The 25,583-nt window shown below is 32.6% G+C and overlaps 1 protein-coding gene across 15 annotated transcripts in view; it reads right to left on the reverse strand.

Moving 5' to 3' along the window:
• Positions 1-25,583, reverse strand: part of PARD3 (par-3 family cell polarity regulator) — a 666,346-nt gene that overhangs the window by 240,073 nt on the left and 400,690 nt on the right. For all 15 annotated transcript variants that reach the window (XM_052000522.1, XM_052000517.1, XM_052000520.1 and 12 more), the window contains exons 13-16: positions 22,002-22,190; positions 20,057-20,227; positions 12,457-12,607; positions 555-744 (exon numbers count right to left, since the gene is read on the reverse strand). In XM_052000522.1, the coding sequence (XP_051856482.1) occupies positions 555-744; positions 12,457-12,607; positions 20,057-20,227; positions 22,002-22,190 (701 nt within the window). The remainder of the gene's footprint in view (positions 1-554; positions 745-12,456; positions 12,608-20,056; positions 20,228-22,001; positions 22,191-25,583) is intronic.

Below are 25,583 nucleotides of genomic sequence, written 5' to 3' on the forward strand. Positions count from 1 at the left end.
AAAAGAAAGCATTAATAAAAAATGCCTGTCCAAAGAGTCAATGAATTTGGCATAAATAATAAACATGAACAGTAGAATCAAATCAACCTACAAGAAATTTTAGTCAGAAAACTTGGTTTCCAAAGGTTAAACATCAGTAATATGAATTTTGTCCAAAATGCCTTTATATTTTTATTCAAAAGATCTTGAGAGTCAAGACAGGAGAGGAGGGAGGCTTATGTGGCTAAATTACATTTTAAAATGTTTAATGAAATTAGCAAAGCTGCATATGATAGTTAGTACTTAACAGCCATTGGCAAACCATAAAAACAAATGAATTTCCCCCTTAAATTGTTTAGAATACCCGCTGAAAGGCTAATAAAAATCAATAAGTTTACATGAAAAGTTTCTTTTATTAAAAGGGTGATAATTAAGGGTGTGAAAATAGTGAAGGCTGAATACTGCTTTAAAAAAAATTCTGTGATTAAATATGCACTGTGATCAACCATTTAAAAAGTACAAGAAAATGTAATTGCAATTAGCCATTGTTTTCAAGCCTGGAACTGTGATCTTACCAGTCTGCTGAATCACTAATTGTGGCTTTAGCCCATGCTCCTGCATCTGTTATTGCAAATCCCACATCATCATGGGAGCTAGAGGATGATTGGTCCGAAAGATGAGGAGGAAGTACTGGCAATCTGTCATCTTCTATGATAACAGTGTCATCTTGGGGCATATTCACTGTTGGAGACAGCTGGTATTTACCTGAATAATGAAAAAAAAGGATATTAAAGTATAAATATAGGCCAGAATATCATACTATATATGTGTGATTTTCTTTTTTAAAAAATGTCAAAATTGCTATGCATCTTAATCAGCCTAATAGAAGACAAAATTTAAAATATGGTTAAGTCTTCACATATAATTTGTAGATGGGGGAAAGAAACTCACCACTGGATGCACAAGAAAACATTCGTTTCACCTAGTAAAAACTTAGCTTCTAAGAATGACTTTATTTAGCAAGTCTAATGTTTTGTAGCTAAAGTATGCACCAGAAATATTTTGGAACTATTATTTTAGGTCCTAAAATTTAGATAAAATAATTGTGGTGAGATTATTTAATATGTTTAAATGATACAAAAATACAATTTAGCTACAAGGAAGATCACTAAATCATAGCTTTAATAGCATTCACCTTTCAATTCATTTTATCTGTTTCTCTTTTTTGAAATGCAGAATCGAAATGGTGATAATGGATAAAGATTTGGTTTTCCCCTCCCAAAGTTATCATGTGACCTTTGGTTCTGCCTCTCTTAGTAAGACTTAGTAAGTTTTATAATTTTGTTTCTCCAGGCTTGTTTCCCCCTCTACAAAGTGACAGAGTAATCAGTTGGGTCACTTCCTTGTATGATCTTGTTCTCCCATCTGCACTTGAAAATTAAATTGTAAAGTTTATCTAGAACTTGGGGAAAAACTAAGTGAGTGTTACATGTGACAGGCACATTACTAAGTCTACTTTGTATCTCTTCTTGTCAAAAAAATATGGCCTTTTGCCAAGAGATTTGTAAATGCTACAGAACTACAAATTGGGTATTTAATCCAACATTTTTTTTTTTACTATGCAAGGATCTTTCAATATTTAATTTTTCAATTTTTTTAATTTAATACTTCAATATTTTAAGAATTTTATTTTATCAACATAGATTTCTTTTTCAAAAAAAAAAAAAAGAATGTAAATCAAAACTCTTCTATACCTTATACTTGGGTGATTGATTTTTTCTGATGTGCTTAGAAAATATGCCCACTAAAGCCCTATCATAAGAGGAGGGTGAATGATCATTTTGTTGTTAGTCATTATAGCCTTGTCCAATTCTTTTTTCCCCTTTTTTGGGGTTTTCTTGACAAAGACACTTGAGCAGTTTGCAATTTCTTCCTCTAACTCATTTTACATATGAAGAAACTGGGACACTGTTAAGTGACTTGCTCAGGGTCACAAAGTTAATAAATGTCTAAGGTCAAATTTGAACTTAGAAAGTTGGGTCTTCCTGGCTCCAGGCCTAATACTTTATGCACTATAGTACCATTTAGCTGCTCAACTGGAACTGCAAGGGGACTTGTCCTAAACAGAATGGCTGGGGGAAAAATAATAGGACCTTAACGAAAAGAAGACTTGGGAAGATTTGAAATGTTATACCAAGAAGGAGATATTACATCTGTTCTACAGAGCCTCTCATGGCATAACTAGGATGAGAGAAGTTTGTTAGATAGAGGCAGATTTCAGATTAAAATAAGGAAAACCTTCTTGACAATTCCCAAAGTATAAAGGATAATTGTTAAAAATTATTTAAGTTCTACATCACTCAAACACTCTCAAAAGTAGGTTGGATGACCAATGGTATTCGAGAAGGAATCCACCTTTCCAGTCTAGGCTGAATTAGATAACTATTCTCAGCATTAAGACACTATGACACAACACAACTACTAAAAAGAACTCTATGAAATAAAGCTAACACAATGCCCCAAGGAAATGTTGTTTTACTAATATGTCAACAATCAATTTTATATTATGAAAAAGCCCATGAAGAAGGTTTCCTCTATTAGAAACTGTTTATGTGTTATTTAAACTGAAGGCAGGGAATAAGGAACAGAGCTTCCTTTGTTCCTCCAATCATTGATTGGCACTTAGAATGCCTACACCATTTTATTACCTCATACATCCCCAACGTCTCAGTTCCCTAAACTGCCTATATCAAAATGGCTCATCCCAGTCCTTAGAGAAAAAGTGGTTGGGGCAGAAAGTCATAGGCTAAAGGCAATATAAGATGAAAGTTTTGGATGAAGAAGCTACCTCTAAAGGGTCAACAATTGAATGTTCAATTCCAAGAACACAGAATCATTTTGTTCAGTCTCAGTTAACTTTAGGCGACAGATTACATGTAAATCTTGACGTATGTAGAGGAAGGAAAAGAAAAGATAAGTGGAAAATGTAAATTGTAGGGCATCTTCAATTTGCAGAAGAAAAGGAAAAAATGCTAAATTACTGTGTTCACTGTCAGGAATATATTCTACTAGTGATTCATGGGGAAAATTGGATTCATTACAGCAGGAGGCATCTAGAAAGAATAATTAGATGATGTTACAGATTCATTAAAAGAAGAAACATTTAAGATTACATATGGCTTCATGGATCTCTTCCTAGAATATTCTATGTGAACCTAAGAGTTAACAGTCTTGTAGGTTTTATGTTTGGAAATGAGTACATTAATAGTCTAAACATTAACCTTTCCATCAAAGAAATTATAGTTGGGTAAAGAATGGCCTGTTAACACAAATGACAGGCATTCTGACAGTGATGAGTTGTTTGCGAAGTAGCATCCTATTCTTGGAATAATTTTCACTTTTTTAAAAAAGTTGTGCCTTGAGACGAAAAGCTAGAATATTGTCCCTAAATTTACTCAAGTTATTTTAACTAATTGGCATTTGGGCTCAGAGACTAAGGACAAGATATGAATAACAAAGAGTTAATTTAAACACAAGAACTAGACATGAGAAAGGATTCATAATACTAATATATGACATTTATACAGTGTCTTAATTTTTGCAAAATAATTGAAACAGACAGCTAGATGGCACCAAATCTGAAGTCAGGAGGACCTTAGTTAAAATCCAGGCTTAACACTTACTAGCTGAGTGAGTCTAAATAGGTCAGAAATCCTAGGTGCTTCAGTATCATTATCTATAAAATAATATTATTATAAGTATTATTCTCAGGTTTATTCTGAGGATGAAATGAGATAACATCTATAAAACCCTCTGTAAACATTAAGGTATAAGGTAAAGGCTAAATGTTGTTGTTGTTGATAATAATTGTAGGATTTAAGCCTCAAAATAACACTGTGAGGTAGAATTAAATCTAATCCTAATTTGATAGAAAAACTATTTATAGAAAATTAATTCATTTCCATCATTTTTTTAAAATGTGTGTTCACATGAGTTTATAGTTCTGATGTGATTTGTTTTGTAAAATACTAAGTGTAGCTTTTTAAAAAGGGTTATTCTGTTCCTAAATGAGATGAGCAGATTAGTCACTGTGCCCAAATAATCTGGCTATTTCATGATGAACTTTTTTTTTTTTCTAAAAAGATGTGTAACAATTTAAATTGCTCTTTTCTTTCACCTAGCACATCTAAACAAAAAAATCTCTGAATGGAATCTCAAGTCTACTTTTCTAAACATAAAGAGTGCTAAAACAATCCTAAAGTACAAACAAAACCTAATGTACAAAGCTTCAATGTAATCAAAACCAGGGTCTCTTTTATATTATATTTATATAATTCACCAAACATTTATTAAGCTCCTACTGTGTTCAATGCATTATGCTAGATGAGTTTATGTTACTGGTATTTGTGTACATTCATGTGAGATGAAAAGAATGTAAATAATAAGCCAGGATCATAAATGGCTAGGGATGATGAAATAAATGTCTTTTAGTGATAGCAAGTTTTATTGATGAATGGGGAAAAAATGCAATCAGTTTTTTTGATGAACTCAGAACTTCATATCCCCCCACCATTTTTTTTTGCTTTTGGAATTTAAAAACGCTTATATTCATAGGGATCAAATTCTGACACAGCCAGTGTGACTCTGGGCAAGTCACTAAATCTCTAAATGTCCAAGGCCAATAATCCCTGTAGGTCCCACAGTGGCTTAAAAAACTTCCAAACAACATTTTCCATGCTGTACCCTACTTTTATTTATTTAAAAAAAAAAACATTTCCCAATTACAATCTAAATTGATTTGTGATATACTAGGTTATAAGCTTGACATCTGTGTTTGAGACAACTCTTTAAGACTCAATTTCAAGAAGGAACTGACCTGTATTAATATTGAAATTTAATAACTTTGATGTTCCATTTACCAATGAAATAAAAAATCCAGTACATTTAGTCCACTGTACTACAAAGTTTATAAAAATCGTTCATCACAAACTTTTCACACGGATAGCTTAAATATTACTAACCCTATTTTATGAATGAGGAAACTAAGATTCAGAATTACATTACTTGTTAGTGATCAAAATGCCTGGGAATTCTGACTCCAAGATATCAGTATGCAATAAAAAGCATGGTATGTTGACATGTTATATATGTTCATTCAGGCCAATTATAAATCTGGACCCATTCAAGTAAACATCTTCCATTCAAGTAAACACTACTCAAGTAACATTTCCAGCCATTATAAGTGGAAACAAAATTTCTGGTCTTTTGCTCTGAAAAGGGTTTGGGAGAATAATGGGAAGGTATCAGTGGAATTAAGAACAGCATCCATAGAGATAAACTTAATATTTAATTTTAATTTAATATTTCTCAACCTCTGAAATGCAAAAGGACTTGAATCCTTAAATATTTTCATGCCAGGTTTCTGGTGATAAGTAAACAATTTGGCTCATCTAAAAAACTGATTAACAGACTAGGGGCATATTGTCCTCTATAGCCACCATTAAAGTTCTTCTCAGATATCATACTGAAGGATCAAGATGACCTTGGGTTCTTGAAGGCTAGTTCAGCAATATCCATCCTCTGTCCTTAGTTCTTCTGCTTGGGATCAAGCAGATCACATCTAATTTACCATGTATATATCATATCACATATCTGAAGAAGCAATCCAATCCCCCATACTTCTCCAAATGAAACAACTAATTCTTTCAAACAAATCTTTATATGGCAAGTAATTCATACATGCAATGGGCACATTACATATTTATGCTATCCAATCTCAACTGAGCCCTCACTACAACAAGCCATTTTATTGCTCCCCAGTTGGTTTCTTCATGTCTTTAAATTAAGTTTTTTTTTTTAACTTTACTGAGAAAACCTATATCAATGACTATGAACTCCTCCCATTTTCTTTACCTGAAAACCCTTTGACATAGCTTGTATCTTTTACTTCCCTCTCTCTTAGTTTCTGATGGAGTCAGCCCTTCTTCTTACCAAGGCAATAGTTTCTTTATGCGCATTTGATCCCAATTCCTCCCATCTTCTCCATTAGATCACATCCCCCTGCTTCTCAAGTCTTCAATCTCTCTCTTATAAAAGAGAGAAACCATCCACTAAATTTTACTCAAGCTATTTCTCTAATCTCTCCTATCTTTCTCAAACTCTATGAATAATTGTCTACATTTCTTATATGCTCTTCCTCTCCTCTCTCTCATTTCTCTGAATTCTACTTTTTTTTTTTTTTTTTTTTGCTAAGGCAATTGGGGTTAAGTGACTTGCCCAGGGTCATGCAGCTAGGAAATGTTTAAGTGTCAGAGATTTGAACTGAGATTGAGCTTCAGGGTTGGTGCTCTATTCACTGTGCCACCTGCTGCCCCCGTTCCTGAATTCTTTACAATCTGGTTCCTTCCTTACTTTAACACTCAACAGTTTCCATTTTCTTCAAAGTCAATGATCTTTGAAATGACAAGGCTCATGGACTTTATTCAGTCTTAATCATTCACAACTTATTTACTGACCATCCTCTCCCCTTGAATATATTTCTTGTTCCTGAGTATTCATAACACTATTCTGCCAAGTCATGATGTACCTGTCATGTCACTACCTCTCAGTCACCTTTGTTGGTTCACTATCCACATGATGGTGCCCCTATCAATGTTCTGTCCAGAGGTTCTTAAAATTACGTGTGTATCATTGCCTACTCTGGCAATCTGGGCAAACAGGTCTTGGAATAATGTTTTACATACATAAAATAAAATACTTAGGATTAAAAAGAAAACAATTACAGAGAAAGTATCGCCTATATATCTACTTATGTATCCTAAAAGTTCATAAAATTGAAATGACTCTGTTTCGTGTTCTCTCTTAGACTCCACAGTAAAATCAAGATCCCATAGGTTTAACTCTCTATGTGGGAGTAAGTATATCCAGTCATGATTCCCTTAAATCTTGGTACTATATCAAGAATGGCCTATTGGATATTTTATACTCGATGTCCTCAAGACATTAAAACTCAATGCATCAAAAATAGAACTCATTATCTTTCTTTCTAAATCCATTCCTCTTTAAAAGTTCCTTTTTTCAGTCAAAGGTACTATCATCTTTCCAGTTTCCCAATTTTATAATCTTAACATTATGCTATCTCAGATTGCTCATCCTTATTTACCATACCTATGCGGATTAAATCTTGCTGTTTTATCATTTACAACATCTTTTGCATTTAACCTCTTCTCTCCACTGATATAATCATCTAAAGAGAGCTTTAATTGATCAAAGATGGACAGAAGCAGTTACACCCAAAGAAAGAACACTGGGAGATGAATACAAACTGCTTGCATTTTTGTTTTTCTTCCCGGGTTATTTATACCTTCTGAATTCAATTCTCCCTGTGCAACAAGAAAACTGTTTGGTTCTGCACACATATATTGTATCTAGGATATACTGTAACCTATTCAACGTGTAAAGGACTGCTTGCCATTTAGGGGAGGGGGTGAAGGAAGGGAGGGGAAAAATCGGAACAGAAGTGAATGCAAGGGATAATGCTGTAAAAAATTACCCTGGCATGGGTTCTATCAATAAAAAGTTATTTAAAAAAAAAACTGATATAATCATCATAATAGTCCAAACTCTGATTATCTCTCACTCAAATTATGGTACTAATTTTAACTACTGCCTCAAGTCATTTTCTATATGTGTGTTTCTCTCTGTCTCTGTTTTTCTCTTTCTCTCTCTCCATTCCAGTCTACCCTCCAAGATGTTGCTAAACTAATTTCCCATAAAGGCCAGTTTAGTGATGTGATTCCTCAAACATCCAGGGGCTTCCTTTTGCCTCTAGGATCAAATATAAACTACTTAATGTTTGCCCTATATACAAGCTGGACCCAATGTACCATTTGAGCCTCACTGGAAATTATTGTCCCTCTTACACTGTCTAATACAGTCAAAATGTCTTTCTTTCTATTCTTTGTGCACAGGTCATTCCAACTTCATTCCTAATTAATTCTGCTTCTTTCTTTGAGATGCAACACAAATATCATTTTCTTCATGAAACTTCTCCTAATCCTTCCAAATTATGTCATAATGACTTTGTATATACTTGTAGTTAATTCCCTTTTGATTTTGGCTATATATAAAACTACATAAAAGGACAAATACATATACATGAGCTTTTCTCCCCTTCAAAAATATGGCTGTTGTGAGGAAATTTTGTCTTTTTTTTCTCTTTACAATTTTATCTTTTGTGCCTTGCACATAATAGGCACATAATAAAGTTTTGCTATTTCTTGATTAATGTAAGGGTTTTAAGTCCACTAATCATCCTAGTTCCCCTTACTGTTGAAAGAGATTTTTTTTTTCTCTACTTCTTTTATACTAGATTTAAGCTAACAAAAGAATTAGAATGTTTAATAGAAAGAAAAATAAATGCAATTCAGGTAAAAATGTGAGAAAATATGAATTTATACTATTCTTTTTTAAAGTTTTAAATTTTGACGTTGAAATGAAATCTATCAAACAGTTGTCTTAGGAACTTTTAAATGAAGGATAAAGTCTCACAAAATCATTTATCATCACAAACCCCATAGATTTTCAGACTGTGATTTATCAGTTACAATGAGAATACAAGTGAAACAGAGAATTACAAAATTATATTCTCCTAAATATTTATTCACTGAAAATAATTTACATAGAAAACAATATTGTACATAATAAAAAAGCTGATCTAAAAATGTAACAATATTTCTTGAGTTGTCTTTGATTTTTAATCACACTCAAAAGCAAGAACATTAATCTCTTTTTATAATTCCATTATTTAGCATATGAAAAATGTTTAAGAAAATTACTTTTCAAATTCACATGATAGTATAAATGCAGTTACTAAGAAAATGACTTATTAAATTGAACATTACAAATACTTTTTGTGTCAAACAAAGTCATTTCTGAAATAAGCTACCAAAATTCTGGGGTCCTATAATCTTAAATAATGTATTAATTTGCATAACCAATTCTAATCATCCAAAGCTTGAATTATGTTTTATGCCATTAATGCACTTGTTGCTTCTTAGTACTTGTGTACATTAAAAAAAAAAAAGATGAAAACTATTGTTTTATGTCTTTTTTTCAGACTAGCAATAAAGATTACATTTATATCCATTTTAGGAGAGATTAACACTATTTTAGCTATAATTAACTGTCTCCGTCTCCAATTACTTCTCCAACATTTAGGATATGATTGGAATACTAATTATGACTTCCCTTGAGGAACCTTGTAGATTGGACTATGAGGTCAAAATCCTGTACTTGAATCCTGACATTGTTACTTTTTCCCTATTCAACCTGAGATAATGAGGTCAGTTAGGCTCTCTATAAAATAAAGGATTGTATTAAATAACCTCTAAAGTCCATTTCAGTTTTAAACACTATATAGTTCTTTGGTTAGGATACTAAACAACAATTAAGAAAGCTACAAAAGTATTTCTAAAATATATAAAAGTTGTATGCTATAATAAAACAAAAAAAGATCAGAAAGTCTTCTACTTTTCTATACAGACATTTTTTGATGAAGTTTTACTAGCCTTGTCTTCCTATGAAGCATTGACATTGAGAAGTTTTGTTATTAATTAATAAGATTTGTCTTGAGAAGAAAAGAATTTTATTTCCATCTAAGTTAAAAGGGACCTTTAGCAAATCAACTTACTCCTCTGATCTTCAAATATGAAATGAAAGTGCAAAAATAAATTATTTCTAAGGCTACTTCCAGTACTATGTATGACTCTAAAGCATGTTCTCTAGGTCTTTGCCCTATCACATATTTGGATATTTATGTATTTGAAAAAACTGATCACTCATTTTTTGGGGAGGCAGATTCTTTTGTTAATTGAGAAATTTTAGATTATTTTCAAATACAGGTCATGAAAGTGCTCAATTAGAAATATTCCTAATCCCTCTTGAATTGATGAAACTTTCAATTTAGGCAACTAGTTTTTCAATGTAGTGTAATTGAGAAATGATCTCCGGACAATAGCACCGTTGGATGCCTACAAGAAACTGTTTTCCAAAAAGTAGGACAGGACCATCATTCAAGCAAGATCTAGCTGTTGAATAATTTCCAAGTTCCATTCAATCAATAAGTATTTATTAAGTACTTGGTATGGAACAGGGACTAAGCTAGACAGTTGGGATATAATGCAATGAATGAAACAATACTTAGTTGTAAGCAAAAAGCCCCATAGTTCTTTAGGGGGAAAGTATATTTTAAACTTCTATTCAGATAGTGGCTCTCTTCTCTTTACTTTAACAGCTGTCATAATTTATATTTTTGTTTGGGCATCATATTAGTACCCAAGTATTGGGTATTATATTAATAACGAAGATATTATTATACTGTACTGTTTCCTTTTTGAATAGCAATAGTATTTTAATGTATCTGATACTAGAATAGACACGGACTAAGGAAAGACCATTTAGTTTACAATGAAAAGTTAATTACAAAGTAGTAAATAAAAATTTTAACGCAAAGTATACTTATAATCTCCAGTATTAAATGTAATTCACTGGCTTAAGAAAGTATCAAAATGCCTCAATAACAGTTTTATTTAACATGAAGACAAATATTTTTTCAACCTAGGAGAAAAAAGCTGAATTGTACTGTCAACAAATTTTAAGGAAATAAAGGGAAGCATATATCACATAGCACAAAGATACTGAGAGGACTTAATTGTCATAGGAAATACCTGAATTCAAGGAAAAAAAACTATTATATACATAAAGACTCAGGGGTAGGAACATCAAGCATAAGACAAAATTAAAAAAGGGCTGATGAAGCCATGATTAATGAAACCTGGGCAATAGCCCATGAGAAAAAGGAAGGAATCCTCAACCCCTGTACAGCATTGCAAAATGCCACTAGATGAATAAATTGGGTTTTATTTTTCGCCTTCCTCTGAAGCATCAGGGTTTGGAAGCAGGATGCAGGTTACCGGAACTGATGGACCAATGGCCTGATCCAGTATGGCAAATCCTATGTTCCTATAATAAAGGGGAAATTACAGTATATCACTTTGTATACACAGACACACAGACATTCATTCTCTCTCTCTCTCTTTCTCTCTCTTTCTCTCTCTCTCTTTCTTTCTCTGTCTGTCAGGGGCTGATCTTCCTTCAAAAGAAAATGGTTTTAACATGAATAATGTTCATTCACATCAAAGTCAAGCCAATGTACAAAATCTAATAACAGTGCAAAGACAGAAAACTATTAGAATTTTTAAAAACTCATTGTTATGACACCATTTCAAAGGACACGAAAAGAAAATGTTTATCAAGCAACAACAGAGAAACAGGATGAAATTATGCTTGCTACAAGATAAAAAAATGGGGATTTGGGAACTTTTGACACTAAAAATGGATTTTCCATGCCAGATTATAGTAGAATTATTTGTGTCCATGTCTGATCTCCCTTGTAAGACTGTAAGTTCCTAGAAAGCAGGGACTGAAATGAATTCATTTCCACATGTCCCCAAGAGGACCTTTGGACATGACAGGCATTGAATAAAAATCTGCAGAATAAATGAAATTCACTCTTGTTTTCACCAAATTCCATCAAGAAACCTTGAATTCTATATGTATGAACTGAAACAGAGTTGACTTCAAAAGCTATTCTATAGATTAGAGCTTGCAAAATATTCCAAAATATAAAAGTGGTTTATATCAGGTACTATTCTTAAGAAATCACTTTTTTATTTTAAATCTGAAAACCCTCACAAACTAGTCCCACGATGAGCAACTCAGTAAATCCAACCACTCCAATGGTAAGGCAAGTCTTTATTAACTGGATCTGTTAGTGAGAAACTGAATTGCTGCTGAGCAAGTGCTAATAACCTCATTACCCACTGGGGGCCATACAGATAGTATGGTGCTGAATTCAAACAAAGGATGCAGAAAATTAGGTGTAAGATTTGAAAACTAGTGTCATGAAAGAAGAAAAATACAAATACAACTGAAATAAATAAATAACCTGGTAAGCACAAAACCAATGACAATTTTTGTTTAAACTGTATTTTTCCTCAAGTTTTAATATGCCTCAACACAACTTGTCATCCTTCCTGGCATTGTCCAATGAGCTAACTTTTTATTTTTAATATTGCTTCTTTAGCCATTCCAAACACATTAAAATACTTCAGTAGCTGGAAAATATTCTTAAATTATCCCATCATTTTCTATTACCTGGTTGGGATTTAAAACTCACTTAACAAAATCAATTTATTGATTTACTTTCTTCACATTAGCTTTTCTTAAATACTTACAGGGAATCTCTTATCTTTCAATCACAGTTAGAAAGGTGAGCATTACTTTTAAAAAGTCACTATTATTTTTCTGTTAGACATATCCCTTCTGAATTTAATGCTAATAAGCCATTAGGGAACAAAAAACAAAGATGAAGGGACAAAACTAAGTGATGATAAATAAGAGTTTAATATGACTCACCCATTATCCTACTAAGTGCAGCATTTCTTGTGGGAGATTCATCAAGACTCTCAATCCCACTGTAGAGGGAGTGGGAAATTCTTCTTTCCCTGTCATCCAGCACAGTTTCAATAGGCAGTTCTGGCCCAGAGGGGCTCCCAGGTGATTTTGCCTGTATAGAAAGAGATTATAATTAAAGATCTATTTATCAGCAATTGGGTCAGGGAGAACCACAACATGGCTTATATATAGCTGTTTCCCAAAGAAACTAAAATCTGTCACTCTGTACCACAATTATTTGTGATGATGGTTCTGTTTAACAATCAGCTATATGCCATGTAATATTGTCATTCCTGTGACATCCACTCAGATTTCAGCCCTTGTAGGAAAAAAAAAAAGTATGTAGACATGTATACATATTTTTACACATATAGTTTAATATATGTGTATACATAAATAAATATACATAAATGTATTGATTTTCATCTTGTGTTGCAGTTTATTTCTTCAAACAGCTAATTGTCTCAACTTAATTCAGACTTCTTTAGGAGACTGTTTTGGTGTAAGATCTTTTACAATGAAGGCTGTCATGGATATAGAGATAGTGAGAGAAAAAAATATATGTATGTATGTATGTATGTATTGTTTCCTTTGGCTTCTAAGCCTGTTTCCCACGATCTTCCCATGACTGTATGATTTACTTTCTTAAAATTATAGAGATCATAAATTACATTTCTATTCTTAATGGGATCATTTTTTAACAATTCTTCAAGTCAGGATATCATAATAATAACAATATAAAATGCTTCTGTGTGTTTATGTGGTTATAATGAGTGAAATTCGGATTAAATACTATTTAGTTAATATTTAAAGTATAGATATTTTTAGTGAAAACCCGTGGTTTACTATAAAACCAAAGATAACTTTTTTGGAATATAATTCCTTTCTTAATGTAACCTAAAATTTGATTAGATTTTTTTCTTTGGCCTGATTTGGGCTTTTTAACTTCTAAATAACTCAGAAGATATCTAATGAAGTGCTAGCATACATAAATTTTAAGATACGCTTTCTGGGAAACCAATGTCATATAGCCTCTCATCTTATATTTGAAAAGGGTTTTTTTTTTTTTCTTTTTTCTTTCTTTCTTTTTTTTTTTTTAATACCAAATTAAACATTTAGAAGATAAGAGAGGCAGCCTTGGTGTCAGAAGACCTGAAATGGAGGCCCAGATCAAGCATCTTTTTTTTATATGACCCTGAGAAACACAGGAAGCTATACAACCTCATTTTTTTATTTGTAAAATGAGGATCACAGCAACCCACTTCACAGGATTGATGTGAAAAAACAAATGAGTTTGACATAAGCAAGCTGTAAACTTTACTACTGCAAGTAAAATACAAGAAAAAGAGCCATTTACCATATCTGTAAATTTGGGGAGGGAGAATCAATTTGCACTGTGGTGAACTAAAATAATATGCTGCATGCTCTTTTAAAAAAGCTGTCTCATAATTTTTATAATTCATACTATTTGTAGGCCTAGCATGACAATAGAATTCAGGCTATTAAAGCCTCTTTAAAATCCTCCAGGAGGTAACAAAATACTCCTAAATGCAATACTCACAACAGGAGCTTTGAAGTCACCCCAATGGACTAACATCTTATGACATTTTGATGCTGGCTTATTGCCAGACATTGGGGTAAGGGTATAAGGAGGGGATTCACAGCATTCCCAGCCTATGAGGACACAATTGAGAGGGGTTGCATAGTCCGTAAAAAATGATTATTTCTGTTAGAAGCTATCGTCTGTTTAATATAAATGAGATATTTAATGAAGTTCCGAATTGTAGACTTATCTCTCCCAGTTTGATAAGCACTGGGGAGATTTACTGCACTGAAGGGTCAACACAATTACAATTGGAGGCACGTCAAGCTGCAGGAGAATAATAAACTTGCGGTGCAAGTGAATTAGACTCAATAAGGTTTAAATTGTAAAAAGAGGATTTGTTTTATTAGGTTTTTTTAATTGCAGATTACAAGTAGAAGCTTTACTGAAAAGTAAATTAAACAATATTCAAGTCCTCTGATGTAAAGAAATCAAAGAAAAATTTAGGGAGAATTTGACTGCTAAATTCCATGATTCTAATAAGAAATGAAAACGATTTATGAAACCAACATTCCCAGGCCCCTTTAAAGAACAACTATTCCCATGTATTGTAAATGGGTGCATACATTAAGGAGATTAGTAGCCCTGTACAATACCAAAAATTGATTTTCCCAGGAGACTGCAGCATAGACTCAAGTTTGTTAAACAAATGTATTATTTCAATGCTTCTGGTAGTTCAGTAATTTGATACTTTCTTGAGTTGTCTTTTTTTTAAACTTAAAAAAAAAAAATACTGAAATAGACATAAGAAAAAATAGCATCCACTATCTCCATTTTAGAGAAGCAACTATTGCCCTCTTCTAAAAGATATGCTTTGAAAGAGAGCTAAGTACTTTAACATTTTCACAGGAAAGATTCCTTTCCCCATCATTTCTAATTAGCATCTCAAAAGGCAGATTTAAATGAAGACATCAATAGTCAACTGCATAAATATTTAACAAAAGATACAATTATCTTTTAATTTCTAAAAAAAAAATTGCTGGAGGGTCTCATAGCTTTGTTTTAAACCTTTTGATGAATTTTGTTTAAAGAAAATTTGAGTTAAAAAGAAGAGACACATCAAGTTGGAACAAATGTCAAAGGAAAACAAAGTCAGGGAAAGTGAGAAAATTCTATAGAAGCAATTAAGCACTTTTCATTTTCCCCTTGGTTATGATAGTTCCTTTACAGGTGGTTTCATTAAAATTTGTTATTAAAGGTTATTAAGAGATAAAGGAAAACCACTATAAACACCAATCCCTGCTAAAGGATAAAGTGATGTCACCATTTTCTCTAAATCACTTTATCTCAATCATAGCTGTTCCTAGCAATTCTACTGGATACAGCAGATGCAGATTTTAGGAAGAACACTTTTTTCCACCTTAGAAAATTATAGAGTGAGAAAAGAAAAGAATCTTTGGAAGCCACCTACTCCAACAACCTCAAATTACAGATGAGGAAACCAACAGTGAACCATTTTTTTTTTTTAAAAAAGGCAGAACTAATTATTTCATGTAAATTCTATTCTACAGACATAGACTTTGCAAGGTACACTACTTCACACTATAGACTTAGTTGATTTTTTTTTTCCTTCATGAAAAAATGATTGATTTTCCTTTTTCATTTAAAAAAAATAAAAAAAATTCACTATCTTTTCTAACTTGGTGAAATCAGAGTTTTTTTTTCCTTACAACAAATTTTTTTTTTCTGCTTTAGACTCCATAGAAAAGTTCAATCCTAAAATTATGTAATTAATCCTTGCCATCTCTGGGGTTACAGCTTTCAAAAGCATTACAAAAGTAAACCAAATATTTGCTGGAAAAGTTTAAATATACATGGAAACTCCGTCCCGCCCCCCCCCCCAAAAAAAAAAGGTGCAATCTTCCCAACCCAGGCTTTGAAAACAAGACGGAGAATAGTTGTAAACACACACACACACACACACACACACACACACACACACACACACACGGAAACCTATAGAAGGTAAGGCCCAGAGACAATAGGATGTGTCTTCTGTAGGCAATGTATGAAGGAGATGAGGCCCTGTGTAATTAGAGGCAGAGAGAGCCTGGAGTACAGACAAAATTACTCCCTGAGACAAGCAGGCAAGGGCACTGATGGGGATCAGTTCAATCTTATAGTCCCACCTTGCTATGTCGAGACAGAAATCTAAATTATATCAAACCAATAAATTTTCCCTATAAATCTGTCCATCATTTGGATTACAGCCCATCATGGCACTCTGCCTTGGAGGGTCCACACTCCCCTCATACATACTCCTCTCATCCCCCCACCATGCCTAATGGTATCTTTCCTCTCATCCTCCAACACATGTTACGGTACCTTTCTTCTTTTTATAGCTAACTACCTCTTTTAGGATGCTAAACTCATCAATGGATTTAGCCTGCCAGTTAAGGGCATACTCCAACCTCATAGGGCATTATTCCCTTTCTCCTGGTTAATTGTGAGTTGCATTAGGAAACTTGTCTTTTTCATCAGTAATTGTTAAAAATTCCTTGCTAACCACATGCTCTCCCAATTCTTCTTCATATTTACCATTCCTGATGACTATTACATCTCTTCTTCTAAATAAACCAACCTTTTGCCAAAGAGAATGGTCATTGTGAATTCTTCACAAAATCAAACGGCAACATTAAGTGCCTATATCAATGTCAATATTTAGTGTTAACTCCAAACACATCATTTGGCTGTCCTGAACACATCATTTGATGCCTAAATCACATCAGTGGTATCTCAACAAAAAAGCCCAAAATGGGAAATATGTAACAATCATTTAAATGGGTAATAATCCAAACTTAGAAAAAGTGACTGATAATCTGACGCAATTTTAGATTGCATGGCAATGGAGAGCACAATAGGTGAGCAGATGTCTTTCTGCTTAAAGTTTCGCTTGATGTCAGTCTTCCCCAGAACGTTGAGCCAAGTTACCTCTGTAGATGCGTCAGTCATCAGTAGATCATTTCAACATATGGGTGAACATCTTGTTTGAGGAGAGACTTCAGGCCTACATTTATATCATTATTGAAATTACTAAATTAAATGATTTTCAAAAAAATAACAAAGAAAAAACAGAGCAAGATCATATTTTTCTGTGCCTGACCAATGAGTAATTAAGAAATTATACCATAGGAAATAACTTCCACCGGGCTCCATTTTTCTTTTACATATTTTCATTACAAATATCTGAATATGGACATAAATTATTCTTAAGAAGATTTGACTGAGATTTTTTAGAAGTAGGAATTTAGGCTGGGATTTTTTTAAAAATATTTTATATTTGAATAAAAGTTCTATCTGTGATATTTTCTTTGCTATCTCCTCCTTTAAAATATCTGGAAAATCAATTCCTGGGCATCTTTAAAATTCTCCGGCCTTTAGAAGAAATCTAAGGTTTTTTTTTTTCCAAATGTATTTGGTTGGTCAATTATTTTTTTTTCAAGATCTTAAGTGCTTCTTGAAAAGCAGTATGATAGCTAGTAAACAGAGAACTAGTTTAGAACCAAAGAAACTTAGAACAAATGCTACTTTGGCCACTTACAACTTTTCATAATCTTTGGGTAAGGCACTTAAGTAACTTGGACCCCTCAGTTTCCCTATACATAAAATGAAGGGGATGAAATGTTTTTCCAGTTCCAGATCAAGAATCCTGTTAGCTTAGGTTTTTGCTACTTCCTCACAAACTGTATGAAGTTGAAAGCTGATAAAGCCAAAATATGATGACTCCACTGTTATCATTTATGGACAGAAATAACTAAAATGCCAGATTGCTTTAATTTTGTGTTTTTAGTCGTCCAATTTATTCTACATATGGGTCTGGATTAGTTACACTTCATACTATGATCTCTCTTAAGATTCACATCAAATTTTCTGCAGGTTTGGCAAATCCTTAAATTTTGTGAGGTGATTATTTCCTGTGAAACAATAGTCTTCCATCATCTTTAGTGTTAAATGAGTTCTAGTGTAACAAGTGTTATCCTAGGCTGCCTTGTCTCATTCATTTAATAAAAAGAATGAATGTTTACTGAATGATTTCCTCAAATTTTTTTTGTCTTCTTTTCATTTTGATAACTTAGGATGTGCACTAACACTAACAGTACACTCTGCCCATATTATATCATTTTATGCTCACAAAACCCCTGGAAGGTAAAAATAAGCTATTATCATCTCCATATTAAAGATAAGGAAAGTAATTAAAGCAGTTAGGTGACTTGCTCAGTCCATAATTAGTAAGTGTCTAAGGCTGGATTTGAACTCAGACAGCACTTTCAACTTTGCCATCAACCTAACAATCTAGTAACATCTACTACCTTCCCATTTTTCAAAGTGGACAATTTTTTAAAATAGTATGAGTTTTAGCTCATGAAACTGCATAATCTTCTCATCTGGCATTTACTTTGACTCTTATTATTAATTATTAGATAATCTACTTAACGTAATTTTTGGAATAACTTCCTGATGCTTCATGTCACTTTTAGGCTATAAAGACATCCAATTGCATAATTTCTATGAGATTATTTGGTGATTACCATATGTATCCCTTTTACGTCTTTTCTTTAAGAAACCGAACTAGGATTTCCCTGGTACTATTAGTTCAAGTTGCTTTATCACAACAGTTTAGCATTTTCTCTGAAAAGTAAAGTCTTAGAGAACCACCTACAACAGGGCTTCTTACACTTTTTTCTACACATGAACCTGAGAAATGTTTATATGACCTCAGACATATACAGGCATATAAAATAAATATGCAAATCAAACATTTCCTAATAATAACTCATAATTTCCAACCCAGTTACAAGACCACAAAGGGGGTTGTGAAACAGTTTAAGAAGCCTCAGTTCCCTAGGCTGCAGAGGTTACTTTCTAGGACTGAGAGGTTACATGATTTACCCAGGGCACTGAGTCAGTATATGTCATTGGCAGGATATGAAGCCAACTTTGAATGGCTTCAACATCAGCTATGTTCAATACTCCTTGCTTTCTATTTTAAAAAAAAATGAATAATAAAGTCTATCAATAGCCTAAATTTTTTTTCATCTCATTAATATATCTTAAAATATGTCATCCATGAATGGAAATCATGGTTCCCATTACTCACTTAATGTGCCACTATCAAGACTGAAGTTTTCTCTAAAAATTTAAAAACTATCAAATTTTTACTTAAGTTTTAATACTTTTACATCTTCAGTTAAACAAGACATTTTCCACTTGTACATGGAAAAGATGAGAGAGTAACATAAGGATAGGATGATTTGAGTATCTTCAGAGGAAGAATCACTACTAATAAACTTTTCCTACCTGCACATATATCTATATGGACAATTCCACTTTCTGAAGTTTGATTAGGGAGCAATTTCATAGCCATTGTGCATACCCATACAAATGTCATTCAAATGGAGACATTCCAATAAAGGAAAAATTCAATTCCTGGAAAACTTAGAAATTAATTTGTCTGAGTAGGTAGGGAAAAGCATATTTCTACCTCCCAATTAAAAGTGGACGCTACTACAGGAGAAAGTATTGAAAAGGTCAAGTGTCTAAAAAGAATTCTCTTTCCCTGCATACAGGACAGTAGTGTGCAAAAAAAAAAGTAAAAGAGCTAAACATAGACAAGAATTCTTCACTTTTCTCCATTAAAAATGAGATTAACTATTAGTGTATATTAAGGGTGGGGAGGAAAGCACAGAATCATACACAAATCAAGAAAACAAAGGAGAGGTGAAATTCACCTACAAATAAACAAGTTTTAAATAGGCACATTGAGGTAATTTTTTTAAAAAGACATCAACATTGTAGTACAAATGATAAAAATTACATTCAAATTAATCATTATATATACCAGGTCTCAAAGTATATTTTAAAATTTAATTAAGTCCCCCAACTAAGAGTCATAATGGAATTTAATTGAAATATTGGATGTCAAATTATTCAATAAAATGCTCCGCTTTTTCTCTTTACCTCATTGCATTTGCTTATTCTCCTTGCTACAATAAGCTGAATCATTCCCCGCTTGTTTCCCTCGGTAGACATGGACCTTCTTAGTGTTTCCATGGCATCTTGGTTTGTCTTGCCCAACAGGGATTCTCCATTTACTGCTATCAGTTGATCATTTACTCGAAGCCTTCCATCCTGGGAAGAAAAAGAGATAATAGTAAGACCCCTAAATAAGGAAATACTTGCTTTTCTAACAGTTAAATACTGTTACAAAGAGAAGTTTGCCCTCAGTAAAAAACAAAAACAAAAACACTTTTTTTTTTAATCCTAATAGATTATGCTCAATTGAACTCTGGTATAATAACATCTAAGCAGCCATTGAAGATTGTGTCTATTAGAATCATTTATACATTTGTAAACCAAGTCATTAGCATAATCTGTTTTCCCAAATAGCATACTAATTCAAAGAATACAATATGATTATTTTCTTGCTACCAGAGACCCCTATAGAGGGAAATATTTGAGTCTGACTAATATTTTAATCTGGAACAGCACAATCTTTTCAAATGAAAATTTTTCTATGTAGAAATGACACATCTTCCTGAAACACAGTTTGCCAGAGATCTACATTGTCATTCAGGGTGCAGATCATCTAGCTATGTGGCCGTATATAGCTACCATAATAATCGCCAGTATTAATGCTAATCCACCAGGATTCTTCACATTTACAATTTGGAGAAAATAATAATTTTAATCAGAGTTTGCTTGCAAAAAGATTTCCATCAGAACATGGCATAGTTTTTTAGTTCCAAAAACTAGTCAACATAAAAACAGCAGAAGAGAAACCAAGATGCTCTGCTAAGTTTGGAATCAACAGAAACTAAATTCTAGTCTAACTGAATTTGATCCTGGGCAAGCTATTTAACCTTTTTATTTTTCCAGCAAATCCCTGTGATAAATCTACTTAGTTCCCTTTTCCTTGACACCTAATATATGTTTTCATTATTTATCATGTGCATACATATACACATACATACATGTATACCTATGATATACTATAATCCTTGATAGCAGCAATAAGTAATCAAGAAATCAACAAACATTTATTAAATATTCACTGTGTTATAACTATGACAAACATTGAACAAAAAACATAAAAGTATTTCTTTGACTTCAAGAAGTTAATATTGTGATCAAATAAAAAGTATATAAATAATCAGGTGTAGACTAGATATACAGAGAATAAAAAGAAAATAATCTTAAAAGGGAAGGAAGAAGCAGTCAATGGGACCTCCTGAAGAAGTAACCTGAAAGAAGCAAAATTTGAGCAAAGGCCTGAATTAAGTCAAGGAAACTCAGAAGAGGAGGAGAGCATTTGAAGATGGAAGATGTAGCATTTTATGAGAAGCCACAATGATCAAATCAGATATAGAAACTTTTTTTTGCTTTGTATGCCTAGTTGATTAACAAATACTTGCTCAATATAGACAAAATTTCTTGGGCTTATTAGGCAAAAAATTAGAAAATGTCAGTGAAATAAGCCAACTTCGATAAACTCTTGGTTCCTTAGCACAAAAACACCATATAGTAGTAACTTTACTACAGCATGGTTCCCTGTGTCACCTTTCCAAGGAACCCAATTTTGGCACAAGTGCACGCACACACACAAACACGCATGCGCACATGGACACACACTTGTAAATTCCCATGCCCTCTAAAAGCATACACACACACACACACACACACACACACACACACACATATACATACATACATATATATATATATATATATATATATATATATATATATATACAACAATGCAATGAATTTCTCAAATGTCATTTTAAAGCAAATACTGAATAAACCACAAATAACTGATTTTTAAAATGTATAAATCGAAAATTCTAAATCATACTAAAAATCATCTTAATTATGGATGAAATGTAGGTGGAGATATTAGTCTTACCTTGGATGCTGCTCCTCCATTGATAATGGACTTGACAAAGATCCCCAAATCTGCATGGTTCTCTTTTGACCGGTTACCTTTAACACTGACTCCAAGTCCAGCAGATCCAGAGTCATTAAGGGGAACTTCAAATGTCAGAAATTCCCTAGTGCCATCAGGTGTAAGAACAAGATCTTCATCTTCTGGTTTCTATTAAAGAGAGGGGAAAAAAAAACCCATCAACACAAAACACAACATTATTTTTTAAAAATGTCTTTTTAGTCCTATTATCTTTTTAGAGTCTGCTAACAAACAGTTCCTTAATTGCAATATCCACAGTGTTTCCACAGAAGTTTCACGATAAGATCCACATTAATAACATGCATACACTCTGCCAGATGATTCCTGGAACCAGATGTTCATATTTATAAGTAATACTTGTTTCAATATTGAAACAAATCTGAACCAGATTACGAGAAAAACACCAAATGTACTGAAAGCATTGAAGACCCTTTAATTTCTTAGTTGTGGACTCCTATGGTTTTTTAAAAATAATTTCTTCATCTGTTTATGCTTTCTGAACCACAGGAGGAAAACAAAAACAGCAGGAATCAAGATAAATAAATATAATTACTCATTTGTCCCAATTCCTGTATTATGAGCTCACAGTGTTCTTAAATAACAGAATCAAGACAGTTTAGGCTCAATTGCTAATAGTGCATTTTTCTATTCTTGAATGGTTAAAAAGCCTAGTTTACTCATGGTCATCAAAAGACAAAGACAAAATGGAGAGTGAATTTGGAACCAAAAGATTTGAGTTTGTCTTTGTTCAAATGATTAAATTTCTCCATATCTTATTAACTTCATTTATCACAAAGGTATAATGGCTGGTCTGCAGAACTCACTTATAATAGTGCTGTCAATATACAAGGGAAAAAATGTATGTAAATATGTGATATTAATTCCATAAGACCATTTCAACATGTTTACTGAATTATTTAATTGATTTAATTTTTCCCATCTTTAAGAATATAATGAAGACCAACTCAAATTATTTTAAATTATTAGTAATATACTGTCCTATATCTATATTTGCATGACAGTACTCAGGAAATTCATTGACAAGGAATAACAAGGGAAGGCAATCTCAACAATAGAAGGCCACAAACGGAATTCAAATATACAAAAGTTGATTGTACAAAAGAACCTTTGCTAATTCTCATAGTCAGTGAGTAAAATTTTTTTAAAAGTAATATTCTATCTTATATAATAGAATGTTAGGCTGTTATATATAGTAAGACTTCCTGGATAGCAACGATCCAGGTTCAAAACTCTGCTTCAGATATGTTGACTTCAGGTAAGTCACTGAACTTCTCCGAGTCCAAGCTTGCTTATTTATAACATAAGGGGATTGGACTCAATGGATCCTAAAAGCTCTAAATCTGTGACTCTCCAGTTAAATGCTGTAAAATATTCTGTTAAACCATAGAATATATTTTTCATGCTTCAGTGGAATGAATACAAAACTTGAATCATATTTTTGCCATAGACTAGTTGTGAGACCTTCATCAAATTGATTTACATTAAGGCAGACTTTCCTCAGCAATAAAATTAGAGAATTTCATAATCTTTGTGATCTTTTCTCATTCTAAAATTCAATTATTCTCTTGTTAGGTCTTTAAAAATAATACAGAAGTTCATCTAGTATGGTTTCAAATGGTCTTAAGCAGGGAAAAAAAAAAAATGACCTCTATATGAACTAAGAAATTGTTCACGTTCTAACATTCTAATATATTTTGATCTTAAGATAAATTTTTCCTGAAATTAATGTCCAGGTTTAGGTTCCAATAACAGTATTTTCTAAACCCAACTTCCCATGAACAATAGCTAATTATAAGCACAATACAATTCTCAACCAATCTGCACTAATTTCATTTCTGGCTGAGAAATGAAGAATAAAATACAGAAACTGATTTTGTTAAGGAGGTTAACTAATCCAAAAAAATAGTTTCAACAACAACAACAACAACAACAACAACAACAAAAAAAAAAAAAAAAAAAAAAAAAAAGGAAACAAGAATAGTTCAGTTGTTTAAAAAAATCTTCCTTGGATTTGGCTGAGTCTAAAAGGAATGTTCCAAATCAAAATAAATGGTGGGTTTTGTTCACAATGAGGACATAAAAATTAGGCCTATGAATTCATCAGTTTAAGAAACTCTAAGGGAAGAGAAGTGACAAAGCAGATAAGAGTGCCAGTCAGGCAGACAGGAGGACTTGAATTTAAATCTGATCTCAAACACATACTAGCTATATGACTCTGTGAAAGTCACTTAATCCTGCTTGCCCCAGTTTCCTCATTAATTTCAATCCCATTTAAGATGAGATGGAAAAGAAAACAGTAAATCCCTTCAGTATTTTTGCCTAGAAAATTCCAAATGAATCACAGAGCTGGACATGACTGAAAACAATTTAATAACAATATGGAGAATGAATACTTTAATGGGGGGAATGTAGGGGAATGCCTTTAGTATAACTTTCTTTGTATGTTGTTTTCCTTCAGAGCAGAGATTATTATTTTTTTCTTAAGCTCCAGCAATTGGCAAACTGGATGCCATAAAGCAGATACTTAATAATGTTTGCTGAATTAAAAATAATTGAAAATTCAAAATTGTCAAGAGCACAGAATACAGTGAAGTGATTTGCTCAGGTTTACATAGTGTGAGTCAGATATGTGGCTTGAAGCGAGATCTTCCTGGTTATAAGGACAGTTCTCCATTCTCTATATTATCCTGCCACTGTTAATGTATTGAAAAAGTAAACTACCTTCAAATAACTGGATAAAACATAAATATTCATAGGAAGATATATAGACTATGAGGTTTAAGAAATAAAAATCAACTCATTTTTAAAACACTTAAAGAAAACCCTCTTATACATAACTGATATCTTGAAGTAAAGGTCATTTTAAATTACTACAGCTAAATGAAGCTACTCAAGTATGTAATTTGTAATAAAAACGGGAGGGATGATAAAGTAAATCTTGGCCCCTTCCATTAGGGTGTAGGTAATACCTATATACATTGAAATCATAACAATGTATTTTTACATTGCAGAGATGACAAGTATAATACAAATATTTAATGATAATACACCTTTTAAAACTCCAACATGGGAACATGAATAATCTTTGAAATCTACCCTCTCTGCTAAATGATATAGTAATGGTACATGAAACCACTGCACATACTTCATTGGCTGACAAGGCATAACTAAGAATTTTTTCACTTGAAAATGTGCAGGGTGGGAGGAAAGAGAGAACAGTAGAACAGAAGACATAAACAGGATTGAGCTGTAACTGGAAGAATTTAGGTTCATGTACCCTCCCAAGACAAAGGTACGCAAAGAGAAGGAAAGCTTTCTATTGACTAAGAGCTGCCCAAATTGAGAAGATGCTTTCAGGGTTCCATTGGTATAAAAAAAAAAAAAAAGGCAGCAAATATTTAATAAAAGTCCTGGAGAAAATGTGTTTCTTTGCATTTTGTTCAAACTGGAAAGAAAAACCTCAAATAAGACCTAAGAAATTCATCAACAAGGGTTTTATCT

This window comes from Antechinus flavipes, chromosome 5 (genome assembly GCF_016432865.1).
Source record: "Antechinus flavipes isolate AdamAnt ecotype Samford, QLD, Australia chromosome 5, AdamAnt_v2, whole genome shotgun sequence".
NCBI classification, from domain to species: domain Eukaryota; kingdom Metazoa; phylum Chordata; class Mammalia; order Dasyuromorphia; family Dasyuridae; genus Antechinus; species Antechinus flavipes.